A 21,427-nucleotide genomic window follows, 5' to 3' on the forward strand; every position below is an offset into this window, starting at 1 on the left:
AGTAACCCTTTGACCCGGAACATTACAAGTTCTCAGGCTGGCTTTCCTTAGGTCACCCGATTAGTCTCCTTGTGTAAGCCAGGGGCCTTGAGGTGGCAGCTGCCAGCTAACACCAACCACTCCTCTGCTTCCTAATCAGCCCTGTGGATAGTGCCTGCACTTCCTACATGAGGAGGCAGAGGCAGAAGGATCACTAGTCCAAGGCCAGCCTGGGCCAAGTCAGTCAGACTTAATTTGAAGACTGAAGGACTGGAGTATGGCTCATGAGTTAAGAGTGCTTGTCTAGCAAGGTCCTTGGAGTCCTTGGTCCAATCCCCTCCAGAAGGGAGGAAAAAAATGAATTACTATGTCTCAATTAGTTCATCCTCCCAAAAGAAGAAGTCCAAGAGGCCACTCTCAAAAGCAGTGGCCGCTTACCCACTTCAACATCCTCGGGGGCTGGGAATGTGGCTTAGTGCTCGCCTAGCATGAACGAAGCCCTGGGTTCCCTTCCTCAGTACCACATAAGCAGAAAAAGCCGGAAGTGGCGCTGTGGCTCAAGTGGCAGAGTGCTAGCCTTGAGCAAAAAGAAGCTCGAGGACGGTGCCCAGGCCCCAGGACTGGCAATAAAAAACGTCTTTGGATGTGGATGTCACCTTCTCAATAAGGTCAACTCCAACCACCTTATCTAGTACTGCCCTCTGCTCTTGCCACCACTCTACTAAAAGATGGCTTTTCTTTCTTCCTGTAGAAAATGAAATACTGTATAATTTACTTATTTGGTGTATTTATGGTTTACTGTCTCACTTCACCTCTTGGAAGAGGGGTAGAGAGAGCCCAGGGCCATCCGATGTCCACATCATTTCTCCAGGCCGTGTAGAATTTCAGTCCACACAGCCGCAAGCAGACAGCAGAGCAGACAGTGTCTGCCCTGTCGTGTGTCAAATGACTTAGAGGGCTTCATCTAGACCTTGGCCCAATCCCTTCTTCCATGGGTCACTTAGAGTGTATGTTAAATGGAAGAAGGGATTTTTTTTTCTCCTTGATGTAACCCAAACATCTATAACTGATAGAATAAGAGGACAAATGTTTGTTAAACAAATGATAGCTATATTGTCACGTGAAAAAGGATTGTGAAGACCCATGTATTAGTTTCCTATTGCTGTTTTAACAAATTGCCTACAAACTTATTGGCTTAGAGAATACCAATTATAGTTTGGGGAAATCAGTTCCAAAAGTTGCTTTTTCCAAAGCTACTTGAATTCCCCAGCCCATGGCTCCTGACCATTATCTTCAAAGTCAGCATTGTAGCATTTCCCTAATCCTTTCCCCTCGTCCATCCCCACGTGTTTCCATTATAGGATCAGCACAGAGCCTGGCTAGGCAATCACGACGGGGCTCCCCCCTCCCATGAAGGGTGTGCAATCCCTCCGCAGGCCCCTGATCACAGGGCCATGACCTCCGGCAGTCTCGATTCAGGCCCTGGGCATTGCATCTTGGTCATTGCCCCTGGAAGACACACGAAGAGCTCCTTAGACTGTGTGGAGCCTCTGACTGGGTCTGAGGGCTGCGATGTGACAGCAGGCCACCCAGTGATGTTGAAAGTCACACAGCTCTCTCCTAGAAACACCTGAACACAGCCTGGGTGGTACCCTACCTCGGAAGCCCTCCCGTTTGGCCGGAGCTGGCCCTATCTTTTTCTTTAGGAAATCTTCGGCACTTTACATTTCTGTCTGTGGACTCCTTTCTTTAAGACCCTAGAGGTAAAGGGCCTGATCTGGGTGTTGCAGCTTTTGGGTATCAATTACATCATATATATGTGTATGTGTGTATGTATGTATATATGTGTGTGCATATATATATGTATGTATGTATATAGTGAGGAATGCAAATCGGATAGTGAACAAAGGTTCTTAACCAGCATTTCTGTCTATGCCCTAGCCAGGGGAGTCAAGTTCCCATGAGAAACCTCTAGTTAGGAGGGGGTCAATACACGGTTCCCTTCCATAGCTCTCATTTTCACACACCCCCAACAGCCCACTGCCATCTCCGCTTGGAGTTCTCCCAGACACCTCAAGACGAATCCGTCCAAGACGGAGCCCCTAATGCCCTCCCCAAGTCTCAGTAAAAACCACTAGCTTTCAGCTGGCTGCAAGAAGCCCCCGAGGGGTCCCGGGGGCCAGGCGGAGGGAGGTGGGCGGGAGCCCGGGCCCTGCAGGGGCCTGAGCACAGACCCTGCCCCTTAGGAGGGCACCCAGGGCGTGCCCGACCTCCCCAAGGGGGTGTGTGTCACACAGTGGCCATGAGGACTCACCGGGAGGCCCGGCTGAGGGTCTGTGCGGCTTCCTGCTTCCGTGCGCATGTGGGGCTCGCATGGGCCAAGACCTGCAGAAGTCCTGCGGGCCGCGCCTGGGTGGGGCCGGGCATTGTGTGGGTGTGGCTATGCCTGAGGGCGGGGCCTGGGCGTTGTGTGGGCGGGACCGGGCATTGTGTGGGTGTGGCTCTGCCTACGGTGGGCGGGGCCGGGCGGTGTGTGGGCGGGGCCTGGCAGCGTGTGGGCGGGGCCTGGCATTGCATGGCTGTGGCTCTGCCCAAGGTGGGCGTGGCCGGAGTGTGGGCGTGGCCTGGCATTGCGTGGGCGTGGCCTGGACGGTGTGTGGGCGGGGCTCTGCCCCAGGTGGGCGGGGCCGGGCATTGCGTGGGTGTGGCTCTGCCTCAGGTGGGCGGGGCCGGACCTAGAACCCAGGCAGGCGGTGCGGGAGGGGCCCGGGCGGTCACAATGCACGGAGCCCCTCAATGAGCCTGGCGAGCAGCGCTCAGCCGGGAAGCCAAGGCCGCAGAGCCCTGGGGGCGCGAGTTCCGGGCGAGGCTGGCGTGGTCTGTCTGGGTTTTCATATAAAAATATATATATTCCTGTTGCCTTGGGTTTCTCCTCCTTGCTCTTGCTGGATTCTGGTGCCACTGCCCCTCTGGGCCTTGGACTCAGGGCCTGAGCACTGTCCCTGGCTTCTCTTTGGCTCAAGGCCAGCACTCTGCCACTTGAGCCACAGGGCCCCCTCTGGCCGTTTTCTGTATACGTGGTGCTGGGGAATCGAACCCAGGGCTTCATGTACATGAGGTGAGCACTCCACCACTAGGCCATGTTCCCAGCCCCTGAATTTTTTTTTTTTAAATGCATGCTTAAGGTTTACCCCTAAGGTTAATTTTTAACCTTCTTAAATCGAATCGTGCATCTTTCTCCTTACCTTTCCCCTTCCACCTCCACTCATACTAAAACCAGAGCAAATCTAAACCCCTCCAGTGTCCTCTTGCCCTGCGTCTCGGTACTGGGGCTGCCCTTGAGAACTCTGGATCCAGCTCGGCTCCTTCCGGTGCCCTAGTCCGCCCTGGGTCTATCAGGCTGTTCTTGTTGCCACACCCGCCTCTAACGCCCATCTTTCACCTGGTTAACTACTTTCTCAGTGTGTTCCTCACCAGCAGACCTAAGCATCTCCTCCTGAGCGTTCTCCATTTCCCTCTCAATAAGCCTCTTATTATAACATAACACGATACTTACCTATTTCATCTTGCTGAGGTTTTATGACCTACATGCCCCTGGCTAGGCCATATCTGATTCATCTATTTACCAGTGCCTACTAAAATACTTGGCGCAAGGAAATAAAATGCTTGACACATGTCAGCCAGTCAGTTGGTTAAATTATTCCCAGGAAATTGCTCACCCACCAGCCCTTCCATCCTTTCTGACCTAGCTGAATTCCCTGGAGTGTGTCTCCCAGTAGTGACAGGGTAGTATGACTAAGAGAAATCAGTGATTTGGACTAGACGGTAATAGTATATAATAGTGTATAAAGGAAGACAGGTTTAGTGAGCCTTAAAATATTTACCCTCCAGAGCTGCATTCTGGGACCTTTATTAATCTTGACATACCAGGAATATGCTGTCAGAACCCTCTGAGATTAGCAATCAAAGGATTAAGCAACCTTTTGTCATATGCACCTGTCTGAAACCCTATTCTGATTGCTTGAGAGCCTTAGTCTTTCCCCCTTATATCTTATTAACAATGTAAAGTTTAAGTAAAGATGGTCTGGTCCTATTTATTGGTTTTGGTCTTAAAGGTCGACATGGTAACATGGCAAGGCAAACAAAACTAAAAATTTGCCAAACAGAATATTAAAGAGGACACCAAAGAGCTTACCAACTATGTCTAATTGTAAGTCTTATTTCAAATAACGTATTTCAATAAATTTCTGTGGGAAGATTAAAATTTGGCTGTTAAGACATGAGTAATGCAACTAGACTTGGTGTGGTTTTGTAAAACCCACAGGTGCAAGGCCTGAGAGACGGCTCAAGTCACAGAGTATCTGCCCATTGTAGGAGTCAGAATCTTTTCTGACAAAGTGGTTGTTTGACATAAACTTTGCCATTTTAATGAGGGTAGCTGCCCTCTTACAAGAAAGCTGTTTTAACTAAGCCACATCCTGCTATAAGAATGACTTTTTCTAGGCGCTGGAGACATGCCTCACTCAAGCTGACAGGGAGCAGCTGAGTAAGAATCGTTTTTCTCAAGTCTTGGCCAGTTGTCCTGGTTTGGGTTGGTTGCTTTTGACCCCTTTGAAGCTAGCCAGCTGTAGAAGATTGTGAGCCTAAGTCCTAACCTATGAGAAGAAAAGGCAGGACTGGGTCCGGGATAAGACCTGGGCGAATGCCCGCCCCACCTGTTTACTTACCTGGTGGCTTCTTGTCAGCAGCACGCTCTTCTGCAGAGGGAAAATCTTGCCCAGTTCCTTTCAAGTCGGTGTCCTTCTTCCTACTTAACATCCAACATCCCAAGCCACTTCCGGGGCTACAGGTGCAAGGCCCCAAGTGCAAACTCCAGTGCCACCAACAGGGGAAAAAACACTAAACGAAACAAAAAGTTCCCATTGATTGGGGCTGGGAATAGGGCTTAGCGGTAGAGCGTTTGCCCGGCATGCATGAAGCCCTGGGTCCGATTCCTCAGCACCACACACACAGAAAATGCCAGAAGTGGCGCTGTGGCTCAAGTGGTAGAGCACTAACCTTAAGCAAAATCAGTTGAGGGACAATTCCCAGGCCCTGAGTTCAAGCCTTAGGACTGGCCAAAAAAAAAAAAGTTCCCATTGATATCTAGGAAAGAATTTTTGTTTTTGTTTTTCACAGGAAAAGTCTCAATTTTATAAGTTGTTACACATTTAATTAAACTGTCCTTTTGCCATGAATACTGTTGAATCTAGTAGGTCCTGTCTAGTCTTAGACAAAAAAAGAATGAACTCAAATAAGACTGAGACTGGTAACACACATACACTTTTCAAGGGCTGGGAGTATGATTCAAGTGGTAGAGCACCTGCCTAGCATTCATGAAGCCCTAAGTTTGATTCCTCAGTACCACATAAACAGGAAAATTCAGAAGTGGCGCTGTGGCTCAAGTGGTAGAGTGCTAGCCTTGAGCAAAAAGAAAGCTCAGGGACAGTGCGCAGGCCCCGAGTTCCAGCCGCAGGACTGGCACTAGCAGAGAGAGGGCTGGTTTTGAACCATGATCCTCAGATCTCAGCCTCTTTGAGCAGCCAGGATTACAGGCATGAGCCACTTATGCCTAGCAATTGGTTAATTTTTAGAAACAATCATTTTGTTTGTGTGCTGTTGCTAAGACTTGAACACTGGATTCGGCCAGCCTCTTAGTGGGTAATGGGAGATAGGCGCCTCGCAGACTGGAGATTTTCCTACCCAGGCTGTCTTTAAATCATGCTCCACAGACGTTAGCCTAAGTAGCTAGGATTACAGGCATGAGCCACCAGCACCCAACTATTAAGAACAATTCTGAGTGGAAAAAACGTTTAATTCTAAAACAGGTAGAATTTAAGTTGATTTCGAAATTACCTATGAATGGGCTAAAAGTAAAGAGAAGCAAAACTGTGATTTTGCTAAAAGAATGGTGTTTACCCCCTGGAGTTGGGACTGTAATGAGGATGGGAATGGCAATATAAAGGTTCTGGGGGTACCATCAGTGTTTCATTTCTGAATTTGGAAGAACCATTGTTAATTATTTCATGTAAAAAAATCAGAAAAGGAGGAAAAGAAAATAGTGAAGAAAGACATATTCCAAGCAGAATATTTTCATCTCCTTTTATTGAAGGAATTAGAAACTCGTGCTACCGAGGCAGCCGTACCTCAGAGTGAGACAAGGTAGTCGATGGGCTGACATAACAAGCCACAATGCTGGCCGGGCATCCTGCCACGGGGGAAGGACCAAAACCATGAGGACAGGAGGAGGCAGCAAACATCCCCAACACCTAGAATAAGCATTTCCATTGCTAGAGAGATCGGCCATGCATCTTAAGAAACAAGGTCCCCTTGTAACTGACAAGAATTTCATCTAGGTCATCAGATTCATCCCAAACTACGATACTGTCTCAGTTTTAGAGACTCTTTTGACCCAAATATTTAGGCCACCAGAAGAGTTGAGTTACATCGTTCAGTTCTTTATCCCAGATGGAAAAAGAGGCTGAGTTCTTGAAATGTCACACAAGTACAGCTGGACAGGTGCCGATGCCCAGCCTTGTTCTAAAAGTAGCTGCATTTTCTTTCCCTCCTGACTTTTCACACTGCTCTCACTCAGCATGGTGCTCTAGGAAACAGCTCAGTGTTATAAACAAGGACAGAATGGGGGCAGCAGCCTAGGGGAGCCAGGGAATCAAAAGCTGCTACATAGCCAAGACCATTACACACACGCACACACGCACACACGCACACACACACACACACACCCCAGCATGGGGAGCGCTATTGGGTCAAGGTCCTCTCAAACAGCTGCTAGAAGCACACACAAAGAAAACTGTGTTAGATCTCCCAGGTCAGGATCAGCTGCGCCAAAGCATGGTCCAGGAAACTGAGCGACTTCGTGTCCCTGGCAGGTAATCAAACCCTGTGGCATTCCCAAGCTGTTCTGGTTTTCAAGTACAATGAGGTGTCTTGGGCTGTTTGGTCACAGAAAAACAAGCACTAAAGAAATCTCAACAGATTGCAAATTGACAGAGTTACTAACTATAAATTTATATAGTTAAGAACTGATTAGTACGGGTTAAGCAATGGGGCCAGTTGAGATTTCGCTAGGTAGAAATAGGGGTCCAAGCTTTGTTCATGTAAACCACTGATTATAAACCACCTTCACATCCACTAATCGGAAGGAAATCCCTTATTGAGAAATGGCCGTGGTCAGGTTAGCCATCCAGCTGCAGTTCTCCTCAGTGCTGATCACACGGTTTCCAAGGATCAAAGTCTCGAGAGCACTGGACCAGGAAGTGGGAGAGGCGATGCAAGGAGAAGAGGGCAGCAGGGCTTGGGATTTCTGAAACGAGCATTTACTTCACAGACGGCTTGGCACAATGAGGCTGGGGTGGGCAGCATCTTAGTGACTGTTCTTGGTTGCCTCCTTTGCCGCAGCAATCAAGGGAGTGAGGCTGGAGAGGGGCTTGGCAATCTTGAGGAATTGATGCTAGACAAGATGGAAAAAAAGAGCAAAAAGCATGGCTATCGTTCTCCCTTAGCAACCATTACGAGACATAAGGATACCTGCGTTTATACCAGATGCTGCCTAAGTGCTTCTCATCCCCTTCAAAATCAAAGGATATCTCTTTCCCCACATTTTTATATTCTTAAAATTGTTACTATAAAGGTGATGTACAAACGGGGTACAGTTACGTAAGTCAGGTAAAGAGTACATTTCCTTTTGGACAATGTCATCAGAAGGATATCTCTTTAACAAATCACTCTAGAAAATTGTTTGGCAGTTATCTACAGATATACATTCATCTACCCTATGTCCTAGTAATTTCAAGAGAAGTAAGGTTACATAACCACCAGACACATGCAAGAACATTCACAGGAACTTTACTATCACCACAATTGGGAAGAACACAAAATGTTCTTCCACTCTTCAAAGCACAGAAGAATGAATAGTGCTAGTTTTATATCATATTAGACAAAAAAAATTACACAGAAGATGAATAAATGATTGAACACTGACAACAAGTTGAGTCCCACAGACATGTTGAAAGAAGTTAAATATAAGAGAGTTCAGATTATATAAAGCCATTTCTTATTAGGTAAGACTAAACTATGGTGATAATCAGAATAATAAATGTCTTTAGGAAAGGTACTGACTGATCAGAACCTACTGGTAAATTGATCTAGAAATCTGTTCCTTTTAAAAATATTATTTTAAAGATAAACAGGGTCTCATGTTGTCCAGGCTGATCCTATACTCACTCCTGGGCTCCAGTGACCCTGCGTAGCTGGACGGTGGGCACACACTGCCGGGCCTAGCTTGGAATCTGTTGTGCTGTCATTGAGTCCAGCACAGCCAATTAATCTACTGAAGATCTTAACAGTTCTAGCCTTTCCCAAGTCATTTTCATGGGGTTACATTTTGGGCCATCTTTTCAACATTTTCTTTTTGGTCAGTCGTGCGGCGTGAATGCAGGGCCTGGGTGCTGTCCCTGAGATCTTTTAGCTCAAGGCCAGCACTCTACCACTTTGAGCCACAGCTCCACTTCCCTGCCTGGGCTGGCTTTGAACCACCAACCTCAGATCTTAACCTCCTGAGTAGCTAGGATTACAGGTGTGTACCACTGGTGCCTGGCTCCTTTCAACTTTTAAAGAAGACCATTTAGGAGAAAATATAGTATGAAAATTGCATCTAAATTTTCAGTAAATAGGTTATGTAAAAATGTAAAAAAAAATTTGTTATGTAACTCAAAGCCTCTTATCTAACAATGTTATTTTTTTCACATTTAGTACAAAAGCTTTGCATATTGAGGATGTAGGACATTTCCTCTCTTTGGTAAGGAAATATACAAATATAGGAATATATAAGCTATAACACTTCCTTTTCTGTATGGCTACCAAGAAATTGAAAAGCAAATGTGATGCTTAAGCATAACCAGTTAACTCAAATAATGAGCATATCTGTGTAGAGACACACAAATGGAGATATACACACACATTCTCTGCTGAAAGTTGATTCATCTTCAGCTGGGACAGAGGAAAGAGTATTAGGAGGTAATGAGACAAGAAGTTATTATGAAACAAAGAAGAGATCTTAGCTAAATCTTGAAGACAGAAACAGCAATGTCTCATCCTATGTATTTATGTCCATACATGTATTCTCACAGGAGAAACAGATATGAGAACTTCCTGATTTATAATTCTGAAAGCTCTGGTTTTGAATATTTGAAGCATAGACAAGTTAAAAAAGCCAACATTTTCAGATCATGTTTCTACAACTCCTCTGAGTTGACACTGCACTAATCCAGCCCCTAATTCTTTCTCTGAACAAAGAAAATTAGATAAGCCCTGTAGATCTTCCAGTTCTGACACTTTTTGAGTGAGCCAAAGCATACATACTGAGAACCAGACATCAACTGAGATACAGGATCTAACACCTGTCAGCAGACATACTGAGAACCAGACATCGATTGAGATACAGGATCTAACACCTGTCAGCAGACATACTGAGAACCAGACATCGATTGAGATACAGGATCTAACACTTGTCAGTTATGGAATCTTGAAAAAATTACTAACCTCAATTTCCTCACTATAAAAATAGGAATTATAGACTCTACAATCCAGTGGATTGCTATAAAGCATATATACATTCATACGCACATACAAGTGCTAAATATTTAAAATGTGGTATAATATAATGATTAGTTACATTATTAGGAAGAAAACTCTAGAGGCACTAACCTTTGCATAACTACAACTGGGTAGCTAGTTAAGAATGATAGTTTCTCCAGTCACAGGCTTAGCATAGTCTTGGTATATTTCCCAGTGCCTAAGGTTTCTACAACCCAACTCACATGAAAGGCAAAGGACATTCTATATTGGTCTGTTTTAAGGGTTTTGTTTTTGTTTTAGTGCCAAAGGATCCTAGACACTAATGATTTGCACTTTGAAGAACCCTGATCTCCCATCTAACAGGTCAGTGTTCCATAATCATCTCAAATACAAAGAGACATTTAAAATGCAGAAAAATACTTTAAGCAATTCAACTCCATTCAATAAATATTTTCTAAGTACCTATTCTGAGTTAGTTCCTGGGTCTGAGATAAAACAGGTTAATAAAACAGAGGTTGTAACCCAGTGCAAAGACAGAGGTATTCATAACTAACATGGGGCAGTGCGCTAGGTCCTACCCTGACCAGCTCGGCCTCACCATACAAAAGTAAGTGACAGGGCCGGCCTACAGAGCAATCACTACCACAAAGCTGATTAGTAGTAATACTTAGTAATAAATTACCAGTAGATGATTTAATAAAATGACACTAGAAATAATTGTAGCAAAGCATAAATACTGAATACAAATGATATTCATATTCATTTGTATTGATATTGCCTCTTTAAAGGCAGTTTTTGAAACCATATAAAACCATTCTGTAACTTCAGGATTGGGTAAGTGAGAGTTTTTAAATTTCTTGGTAAACCTACATCTGAGGTTCTGCCTAACCCTGTAGACTCTCTCCAAAGAAGAAGAATATCAATGCAAACATATGAGAAGGTTTCCAATGAAGTAACTGGGAACACTCCAAAGGCTGCACTAACTATCCTCTACACTTGCATTGCTTCACTGAAAATCTAAGTTAACTCCTCAGACAGCTGCTTCTTGAGACTCAAACTAACTCTGCCAGATTAATCAGGCAAAACAAGGGAAGTCTTAAAGGAAGACACAGCCAAAGTTCAACAGGAGCTCAGAAAGTAAATTCTAAGTCAAGTCTAGGATAGAGAGAGGTTTTATTTACTCTTGCCATGTCAGGGATGGAATCCAGGGCCTTGTGCACATTAGGCCTTGTGGTTTGGAGGCACACTATGTAGGTTAGGCTGGCTTTGAACTTATGATCCTATTTTCATCTACCTCTGAAGTGCAAGGGTTATACCTCAGGGGCCTGGATGCTGTCGCTGAGCTTTTCTTACTCAAGGCTAGTGCTCTATCTATCTATCACTGAGCAACAGCTGTACTTCTGTGGGTTTTTTGGTGCTTAACTGGAGATGAGAATCCCAGGGACTTTCCTACTTGGGCTAGTTTCAAACCATGGTCCTCAGACTTCAGCCTCCTGAGTAACTACAACTGTAGTTTTAATAAGCTGGCACACCTAAGAGATTATTGTGACAAAAATGTCCAGGGATAGAGGTTAGAGAACTAGGAATACAATGAATGTGCTTGTGAGGAGAGAAGCCTCATTCTTCATTAACCTCACAGATAAAAGTGAAATAGAAAAGGCTGAGTTAATGATTCATCAGCTTAGGCGCTTCACTGAAGGTGGACAGTTACCTGCAGGAGCTCTTTAGCTGAGCCTCTCTTTTCCACATCCATCTCCAGACAGCGATTTAAAAAGTCCCGGAAGATAGCAGACAGCTTCTCTGGGTTCTGAAGTTCTGGGGTCCCATTGGTGGCAATGAGGTACAAGGCCTGGCAATAGAAATGGAGAATTGTGTTGAGGTTCAGCTGGGATTTCTCGTGGTCTCCAGACATACCCTCTAAAATGCTGACCAGTTGCTGAATGCTCGAGGATATAGAGGCAAGTGTTACATTCTGGGAAGAATATGACCTAAGGATCAGGCTTATCATTTAGAGGCCATATAACTATATGCTTGCCACCCAACTTCCAACTTCCTTAGTTATAAAACAGTACCTAGGACCTCTGTCTATAAAAAATATGAGCACATTTGGAAAGCACTTTGTAAACTTAAGAAATGTGTCATAGACCTAAACCTTTATAGCTTTTTTTGATTATAGCTCCAAAAGGCTTCATTTATTTAGCCTGGTGAGTTAAACATCTACCCACATACTGGCAGAAATGATTCTTGGTGTTGTCACCTCAGTAGTCAAAAAGGTGATCTCTACCTGTAGAGAGGACTCTAAAAAGGAATGTTCAGTTCCCTGCTGCCTTTCCAAACTCCTTTTCAAACTCTTTCTTAGGAAAAGCAAAGAAAAATATAGTAACAAGAAGCCTGCACAAGCTCTCAGCACTTTAATTCACAAGGTATTTATATAATATTTTCTCATTTGATGACCACAATAACACTAAGTAATAGTCAGGAAAGACTATCACACTGTTCAGAGTATGTGTGCTCTGACTCTATCCTAGGCCTTTTTTCCAGCACTGCTACTTGAACTCAGGGCCTCACACTTGCCAGGCAGATCCTCCACCACCGAGCCACCTTTCAGCCCCGCTTTTCACTGGAATAGGAGCTTACTTCCTGCTCATGCGTGTTCCTGGACAACAGGAGAGCTGTCTTAGGCTTCCCATCACGGTTTGGGTGACAGGGATGCACAGCTTCCCTCTGTTGAGGTGGAGTCTTACAGATCTGTCTGCCTGGGCTGGCACGGAAATCAGATCTTCTCAATTCTGGCCTTCCACATAACTTGGGAAGATAGTGAGCCCGGCTATGGGCTGAGAAGACATGAAATTTTCTATCCAGGCTTGTGCCAATTCTCTCATTCTTAGACCCTCCCAAGGAGCTAGGATTACAGCAATGGCCACTGCTACCTGGCCTTACTCTCATCTCAGTCTTATTTCTACCACACTCCATTGGTCGTTTGCAAATGTGCAAGGCTGGTTTAAGGCAAAGAAGGATGTGTTACCTGTGTAGAGTCAGAGAACAAAGCTAGGACCAAAGGGTAAAACTGGGAAGTTTCAGAAGCCCTTTCCAAGAATCAGAGCTACCCAAAGGGTGACATGAGCATGCAGTTAAGGGTAGATGTTTGCCTACCAGTGACAACCGACAGGGGATTCCTTTACTAGAAGGGGAGATAGATGACGTGAGAAAAACAAAAGCCATCAGAATAACTTGCACATCTGCCCTCAAACACTATTACCAACCTATGTGCATCTTTGATGATATTCTCTTCTCTACTTTCCTATTACAACAGACAGATCACCCATGCTTCCTCTAATGCTCTTTACTTGTTCCCTCTCATCTACTAATGAATACCATCACTCTTGCCATTGTCACTTCTCTCTTGTACATAATCATTCCTACCTCTCCACTAGATATTTCCAAATAGTCACAAAGTCATCTTTTAATCCACCTCTTTCTAACTCGACTTCATTTATAGCTTTTTATCTGTTATCTTCACAGCAAAATTCCATTAAGAGAAAAAAAAAAACATTAGATACCATCTCAACTTCTACTCTCATAAATTTAATCAGGCTTTCATCCAATTGATCTTCAAGGTCATCAATAAATTCCCTATTGTCAAGTCCAGTGCTCATTTCTCAGTGTCATTATACACTGTCATATTTGACACAGTGATCCATTTTTCTTAAAACATTGTTCTCTGGTGTCCCTCCCAGACAAACATCTCTCTGTTTCCTTTGCTGTGCAGCAACATTTTTATTTTTATTTTTGGAGAAAGTACTCTCATAGATTTCATGCTTGAGCTTGCATGGAACCTTAATCCTCAGATCTCAGCCTTCTGAGTAGCTAGGATTACAGGTGTGAGCCACTGATACCCAGTAGGAACTTTTTTATTTGATGTGAGCTCACCTGTCAATTCTTGCTCTTATATGCTGAGCTTTTGGGAATCCTATTCACAAACCTATTGCCTATGCCTATGTCTTCCACTGTTTTCCTGTAGAAGTTTCAAATTTCCAGGGTCTTACGTGAAGCTATCAGAATGTCTTGAATGTGACAGGAACCCATTACTGAATAGTTACATATGATGGGGAACAGTGGGCTGAAGCCTTGTACCATACTAAGCAGACACTAATACTGAACTGCTTCCCTAATCCTAACACTGATGCTATGTTCAATAGTGCCAAGGTTTTCAGTTGGGTTTGGGGGTGGTTTTCTTTGGTTGTTTGTTTCAGCTTTCCCCCCCCCCCCGATGAGATCTTACCTGGGGCAGCCTCAAACTCATGATCCCGTGGACTCAGTCTCTCTTATACTGGGAGTACAGGTAGGCACTAGCACACTAGCAACAGTCCCTACTTATATCCACAGAAGATGTCCATGTTTTGAAAGCCTGAGAGAGAGTAGCCTGAATCCCATCTCCTGGGACTAAAGAAACCTTGAAATAGGACAGGTAACACTCACTCTCAGAGGGTTTTCATTGAGGTATGGGGGCTCCCCTTCAATCATCTCAATAGCCATGATGCCCAGGGACCAGATGTCAACTTTGGGTCCATAGGCCTTCCGCGTTACAACCTCAGGTGCCATCCAATATGGAGTCCCCACCATGGTGCTCCTTTTGCTTTGTTCTGGGGTTATCTGTGCACAGAATCCAAAATCAGCTAGAAAGTGGGAAGACAAAAGAAGAATAAAACATTTAGGACACTCCTTATGCAAGTACTGACCGTATGCCTACCCATGTCTCAAGCTCTCTTGGCTACCCAGCTCTGCAAGTCCTTGTTTCACCAAACAGGAGTCACTTGACCACCACCTTTGTGTCAGCTCCTAGACTATTCCCTGTTCACTCTGAAGAGGAGTAGGAGAAAGATAGGGAATATCATTTCTAGCGTCCTACCTTCTCTTACCTCCAATCAAGCAGCAAAAAGCCAGAAGTGGTGCTGTGGCTCAAGTAGTAGAATGCTAGCCTTGAGCAAAAAGAAACTCAGGGACAGTGCCTAGGATCTGAGTTCAAGCCCCAGGTCTGGCACAAAAAATATATATAAGGAATGAAAGAGAATGCTAACACTTCTTTCCTTTTAGCCCCGAGTAGCCAGGATTATAGGCATGAGCCACCAGCACTTGGCTCTTTATTTTTTATTACCCTTAAGTAGTTGTGCAATGGGGTTTCAACTCAACATGTCAGTTTGTGAGTACAATGCATCTTTATCAATATCACCCCTTTCATCATTATCCCCACCATTCTTTCTTTTCCCCCTTCTTTATCCTTCGTAAGACTTACTTAACTTGACAGAGCCATCCATTCCCAACAGAATATTGTCACTCTTGATGTCTCTGTGAATGACTTGGTTCGAATGTAGAAACTCTAGGGCCTGCAGACACTGTTGAAGTGGCATAGGTACAGGGAGAAAAGAAAAATACATATAAAACAAGATTTAACACAAAAATAATGAATCCAAAGGACTGGCTTTAAGATAAAGGAAAAAAAACCGACTTAAAAAAAAAACAACTTGCCCCAAATTACATGCAGAGTCAGATTTAGACTTCTGTTAGCTAACTATCTTTTAATAGCCCATGCTGCCTTTCATCTTTGAAGTTTCCTTTAAGCAAAGGTGTTCTTTCAATGTATTTTCATGTTCGAGCAAGCAAACAAACGGAAGAGAGAGCAGAAGCAGGATAACCATGATGACAGGCATTATAAAGCACAGGGAGTGAGGGCAGTGCCAAGACTGCCTTCTCCGGCTCCCCCAGAGCCCAGGCCCAAGCATCTTGTGAAGAGGAATCCGGAGGCCACCCCTGCTCCAGGCGGCTTTGCCCTTGGCCTCACTTACCTCACGGCACACCGCAGCGATCTGGCCCTCATCCATACAGGTCTCTGTCACCACATCTGTCAAGGAGCCTCCAGCCAGGTACTCCATGACAACCCATAGCTCATCTCCTACAAGGTAGCTGCAGGAGGACAGAGAGCAGACAAAAGTGGTCAGAGGACGAGGAGCCACTGCACAGAGTCTGAGGCGAAGGCAGAAGCATATAGCCTGATCAGCTGTGGAAGAGTCAAGGTTCCTTGACTTTGGGGAAAAGCAAATCTGGGGGTAAGAAACGCTAACTTTTAATCACTTAAGTATATATCTTTTGTGAAACCCCAAAGGGTAGAACTAAGAACACTATATAGCATATAGTGTTGAAACACAATAAAATCACATTTCATCACAACACAAAAATAACTATAGCCATCTACCCATCCATCCGTCGATGCTCCTAAAATTACAAGGGCTAGAATGATTCCCACCTCTCTAGAAGCATCTAAGCAGTATAAAAACATTTGAAAAAGCTGAAATTCAGAGTCTGTATTACCAGTATTAGGGAGAACCATTAACGCCCCCCCCACCCCCCAACAGCTCTACTAGATCTGAAGTCTAGGGTCTTGTTCCAGAGTCTATCTGCAAGCCAGGTGTGGTAGTACCCACCTGTGCACTCTATTAAGATACATTGGGGGAAAATGAGGGAGGAGGTAACAAGCTGGATAAGAAATGTACGCGCTGTAACCCCTCTGTACATCACTTTGACAATAAATAAATAAATAAACAAACAAACAAATAAATAAATAAAGTTTTAAAAGATACAACTGACATGTTGAATTGAAACCCCTTTGTACAACTATTTATCGAGATATATGAGTATACATTAAAGATTAATACGTGTGTGTGTGTGTGTGTGTGTGTGTGTGTGTGAAGAAGGGAAGAAGGGGTGACAGTCACCAGTAGCTCATTCCTGTAATCCTGGAAGACCAAGCATAAAAGTCTGTGAGACCCCCATCTCCAATTATAAGAACTGTAATTAACACCAGCATCACAACAACAGGACAGACTAAGTTTTTCTTCACCAATCTCTTTTAAGAAATCATGGCAATGTGGTCTGCTATGGACTAAATGTCTATGTCCTCACAAAGTCACACACTGCAAATTAAACCTTAACCATGATGGTATTGGGAGGCATTTGGGAGGTAATATTAGATCATAGAGGATAGAGCCTTCATGAATTGGATAAGTGCTCTCACAAAAGAAGCCTCAGAGAGGTGCTTTGTACCATCCCTATGCAAACAAGAAAACTCTCTTTATGAACTAGAAAGTGGGCCATCACCAGAAGGTGAATCAACTAGTGCTATGCCTTGAATTTCCCAGTTTGTGTTGTTTATAAGTCACTTAGTCTTTGGTCTACTAGCCCAAATGAACCAAGACGTGAATCAAAAGATAACTGTGGATTGGATAAAAGGTTATCACTATCATGAGCCTAATCTTTCCATATCAAACAATAGACATCTCTAGTCTCTCGCCCTTACACTTGAATAATCAGCTTGGATTAATCGGGGGTAAGACTGAGGCTCCATGTGACCATGTCTGGGCACTGACAAGACAGAGCCCCTTTTTTCCTGGATTCTGACATGTCATTGTCAAAGCAAAGACAATGCAAACCAGATTCAAGGTGTCTCAGACAGTTCATGCTTACAAACAGTATCAAAGTACTTAAGAAAAATTCTATCTCAAAAGGAAAGCTCTAAGACTGGACATATTGGGAAAGAACAGAGTTGGTTTCTTCTCTGGGTCATCTCACAAAACCCACAGGCTCTTACTCGAGTTTTCGGAGTTAGGACACCCTCCTCTGTACTCAGAGGTATTTTGCCACCATATCAGACCAGGTGCTATTTGAAGGCTTAGACTGAATGCTATTTACTTCGGATTCCATTGTATAAGCCTCTGGAACACTTACTTTCTCTTGAGTCACTAGTCTTATCAGGTGTCAATACAATCAGACCTCCTTTTGGTTACATAAATAGAATAAAAAGACTTAGTTCAAGACTTAGCTCAGTATCTACCTATGGACAGGTCTCAAACCTGAGTAGGAAATTTGATTTTTATAGAGAAAAGAAAAGAGTGACATGATAGAAACAGCACATATTGGTGCTAGGAATATTCAAATTAAAAACTAGTTTGTTACTTACTGGCTTGCTAGTCTGAGTTTCCTTATCTGTATACTATAACTAAGCCCTACTATTATGGTTTGGATATGAACTGTTTGGCTTGGTTCCCAGCTAGTGGTGCAATTGAGAGGTGACTGGATCATGAGGGCACTAACGTCATCAATTGGTCAATCCATTCATAAGTTCAGCTGAAAACGATTATTAGGAGATGAAGCCTTAGTCAGAGGTCACATGAGTGTGTCTCTGAAGGGCATATTCATCCCTCACCCCTTCCTCTCCCTCTCTCTATCTCTGTCTCTCTGCTTCTTTGGGCACTCTGAGGTGAGTGGATTTCTTCAGTGATATCTTTCTTCAATAATGTCTTTGCCTTATGAAGGCCTAAGAACAATGGGGTCAGCAACTATGAACTGAAACTTCTGAAACCGTGACCCAAATAAGTTTTTTTTCCCTTAAGTTGTTTATCTCAAGAGTTTGTCACAGTGGCAAAAGGTTGACCACCTCACAAGGAGATACTGTTTAGGGAAGTTCTCAGCACAGAGCAAAGCCAGCATAATGTTAACTACAATCACTGTGAGTGCACTGAAGGAAAGTATTTTGACAGGCTGTAATGACAAGCTGAAACAATAAAAATGACATTTAATGAAGACAGCTGAAAATTTCTACATTTGTAGTTTGTTTTTTGTTGTTTTTTTTTTTTTGGCCAGTCCTGGGCCTTGGACTCAGGGCCTGAGCACTGTCCCTGGCTTCTTCCCGCTCAAGGCTAGCACTCTGCCACTTGAGCCACAGCGCCGCTTCTGGCCGTTTTCTGTATATGTGGTGCTGGGGAATCGAACCTAGGGCCTCGTGTATCCGAGGCAGGCACTCTTGCCACTAGGCTATATCCCCAGCCCCTCTACATTTGTAGTTTGATGCAAGTTTATGTTAAAAAATTTTATGGTCTTTAAGTTGCTACTCTAGGAGGCACCCTAAGAACCCAAGCACACTGAAGTCATAAAGTTGTGCTGAGTTTTCCAAGAGTCTGACTCCACAGTGCTCAGGCTGTAAGTGAAATATGTAGTACTGAGCATCCCACTTTAAGAGAGTAGAGACACACTAGGAATTGCAGGACAAGGTAATACTCAGGATGTGGAATGAAATAAGGGCCTAGATATTGACTCTGGCAGACAGGCTGAAAGACTTGGCTAGAGCAGAACAAACAGGACTAGGACCAGCTATTAGAAGTTAGAGTGGTAAGGTTCAGGATCGTCCCGAAGGACTTTCTAGCAATCAGGTGTCTGTTATACAAGGTCAGACACAAAGAGTTCAACATCACACCAGACAGATCTTCTCGGAATTGCTTTCACTGAGGCGCCCAAAGGTCCTAACCTTCTGTGGAGGTCAACCCGTCATACCTGTCCAAGTAGTTCACAATATTTGGGTTCTTGTTTTCCCTCATGACCAGGATCTCATTAATAATCAGCTCTTTCTTCGGCTGCTGCTGAAGATTCATCTGCTTAATGGCTACCTGAAATCACAGGGCATTCAGTGTACAACCAGCCATTCAACATTAACTGAGCACCTGCTCAGTACCAGATCTGAAGTACTAAGAAGACAAAGATAACTAATATACAGCCTTGCCCCTTAAGTAATTCTTAATTTAGTATTAGGAAAATTGCTCTCAATCCCTGAGCCAGCAGCATTAATATCATCTGAGAACCTGGAAACAAATGTTCTTGAGCCTTACCTGGAACCTACTAAATTAGAAACTCTATTTTAAAATAAATCCTCTAAACTATTCTGATACACACTGAGTTTAAGAATTAAACCTTCATGTAGAAGTATTCTTTTGTGACTGAAGGCTGATGGTTCATGCCTGGAAGAATGATGGTTTGAGGTTTGGGCAGAAAAGTCCATGAGACTCCATCTCCAAAATAACCAGCAAAAAAGTAAGGCTGGAGGTATGGCCCAAGTGGTAGATACTAGCCCAAGCAAGAGAAAAGCCCTGAATTCAACCACTGATACTGACCGAAATAAAAATTATTTTTAAAAAAATCACAACATATAGCATATAGCTACTCAGGAGGCTGAGATCTGAGACTTGCAGTTTCAAGCCAGCCTGAGCAGAAAAATCCATGGAACACTTATCTACAACAAACCACTCAGAAAAATCTAGAAGTGGAGTTGTGGCTCAAGAGCACTAATTGTGTGCAAAAGCAGCTCAGGGACAGCGCTCAGGCCCTGAGGTAAAGCCCCAGGGCCAGCACAAAACAAACAAACAAAACCTCCACAATATATTAAAAGATGCTAGAGCTGGGCATAGTTTTATATACTTGTAATTCTAGAATTTGGGAGGATCATGAATTTGAAGATAGCCTGGGTTACGGAGCAAGAATGTCTTAACAATAACTCTTTCCCTTTGTCTAAAAGCATAATGGCTTCTGGTAATCTAAAAATATTACTCAGATCAATATTCAAAGTCTTCATGATCTGACCCCCTACCCTACTCCCACAGAACCTCATACACTCTTGTGTTCTCCCTGCCTTTGCCAAGGATCTTTGTTCTATTTGGAACACCTAGCATCACTTCTACACATCAAAAGCTTTGTATTAGATCAAAGGAAACCTCATTCTCAAACCAACATGCTTTCCCCCTTTTCTTTTCTTTCTTTCTTTCTTTTTTTTTTTAGTAGAGGGGGTAGTTTGAACTCAGGGTCTCATGCTTGCTAGGTTGTTATAGTACCACCTGAGCCATCTACCTATGGTTTTTGTTTTTGTTTTGAGTATAGCAAACTTTTCTGTGCAGGCTGGCACTGAAATATGATCCTCCTGATTTCAGCCTCCTGAGTAGCTATTGGATTACAAGTGTGAGCCATCTGTGCCGAGTTTAAACTTCTGAGATGCTACCTTCTGTGAAAATTAGGAGTGCGTGTGTGTGTGTGTGTGTGTGTGTGTGTGTGTGTGCATATGCACATATTTGAGTGAAAGCACAGAATCTTCACTGCTTGGTCCAGATAGATAGATAGACATACAGACAGACAGACAGACAAGTAGATAGATATAGAAAGAGAGATAGCTTGTATTTAATGATGTGAAAATTAAAATCATGAAAAGAGAGCACCAGGGGGTTGCTCTCTGTTTTTAAACCATACACACACACAAAAATCAGCAATAGACGATCTCATAGAAATGTACTTTAAGTCATTTTCTAAATATTTATTCCCTCGAAATAGTTTCCCTTTTTCCTGCCTAATGGGCAAGAACATGAGCATCTAATAGGACTAAATTGTCTTTCCAGAAGCAGCAAGAATAAAGAATGAAGTATAAAAAAGAATGAATGGTTCAAATTTTTATGGAAAACCCTCTATTATTTCTTCAAGTCAAATATGGACTGTTTTCTGCAGGTCAATTATTAAGAAGTAAAATTATTCCTTTTAATGTTTTTTATCTTTTCCATTCTAACCTCGGATGAGAAAAAAGGAGAAGAGTTTCCTAGTAAGTTAGGCTCCTGGTCTTTTTCAGAACCTTCTATGACGTCTGAGAATTAGCTTTTCTTAATGTCTGAAAAGCAACATGTTGATCTAAAGACGTTACCTATAGTAAACTGTTCAAACAGGGACTGGCGTCAGAAGAGTCCCTGTGGGGCTGTTTAGGCCATTGTGGAGGATGGGAGAGTGCTGCAGACCTCACAGTGACCCTGCAGGCAGTAGCCATGGAGGCCGGACAGGAGACTCAAAGTGTTTTCCAGTCATTACTGACCAATGCCCAGGGAAAATGCCCTTCTTCTAATCAAATCCTACCACCCGAGGGTTAGAGACCATACTCCTATCACAGAAAAAGAAGTCA

The 21,427-nt window shown here is 43.6% G+C and overlaps 1 protein-coding gene across 4 annotated transcripts in view; it reads right to left on the reverse strand.

Moving 5' to 3' along the window:
* Positions 1-6,106: 6,106 nt before the first annotated feature.
* The window catches only part of Pak1 (p21 (RAC1) activated kinase 1), a 110,286-nt gene continuing 94,965 nt past the window's right edge, over positions 6,107-21,427 (reverse strand). For all 4 annotated transcript variants that reach the window (XM_048361647.1, XM_048361646.1, XM_048361645.1 and 1 more), the window contains 6 exons: positions 18,997-19,109; positions 15,459-15,576; positions 14,909-15,008; positions 14,095-14,291; positions 11,327-11,464; positions 6,107-7,489 (listed from right to left, as the gene is read on the reverse strand). In XM_048361647.1, coding sequence (XP_048217604.1) covers positions 7,403-7,489; positions 11,327-11,464; positions 14,095-14,291; positions 14,909-15,008; positions 15,459-15,576; positions 18,997-19,109 — 753 coding nt within the window. In that variant the 3' untranslated portion in view covers positions 6,107-7,402. The remainder of the gene's footprint in view (positions 7,490-11,326; positions 11,465-14,094; positions 14,292-14,908; positions 15,009-15,458; positions 15,577-18,996; positions 19,110-21,427) is intronic.

This window comes from Perognathus longimembris, chromosome 13 (genome assembly GCF_023159225.1).
Source record: "Perognathus longimembris pacificus isolate PPM17 chromosome 13, ASM2315922v1, whole genome shotgun sequence".
NCBI lineage: Eukaryota > Metazoa > Chordata > Mammalia > Rodentia > Heteromyidae > Perognathus > Perognathus longimembris.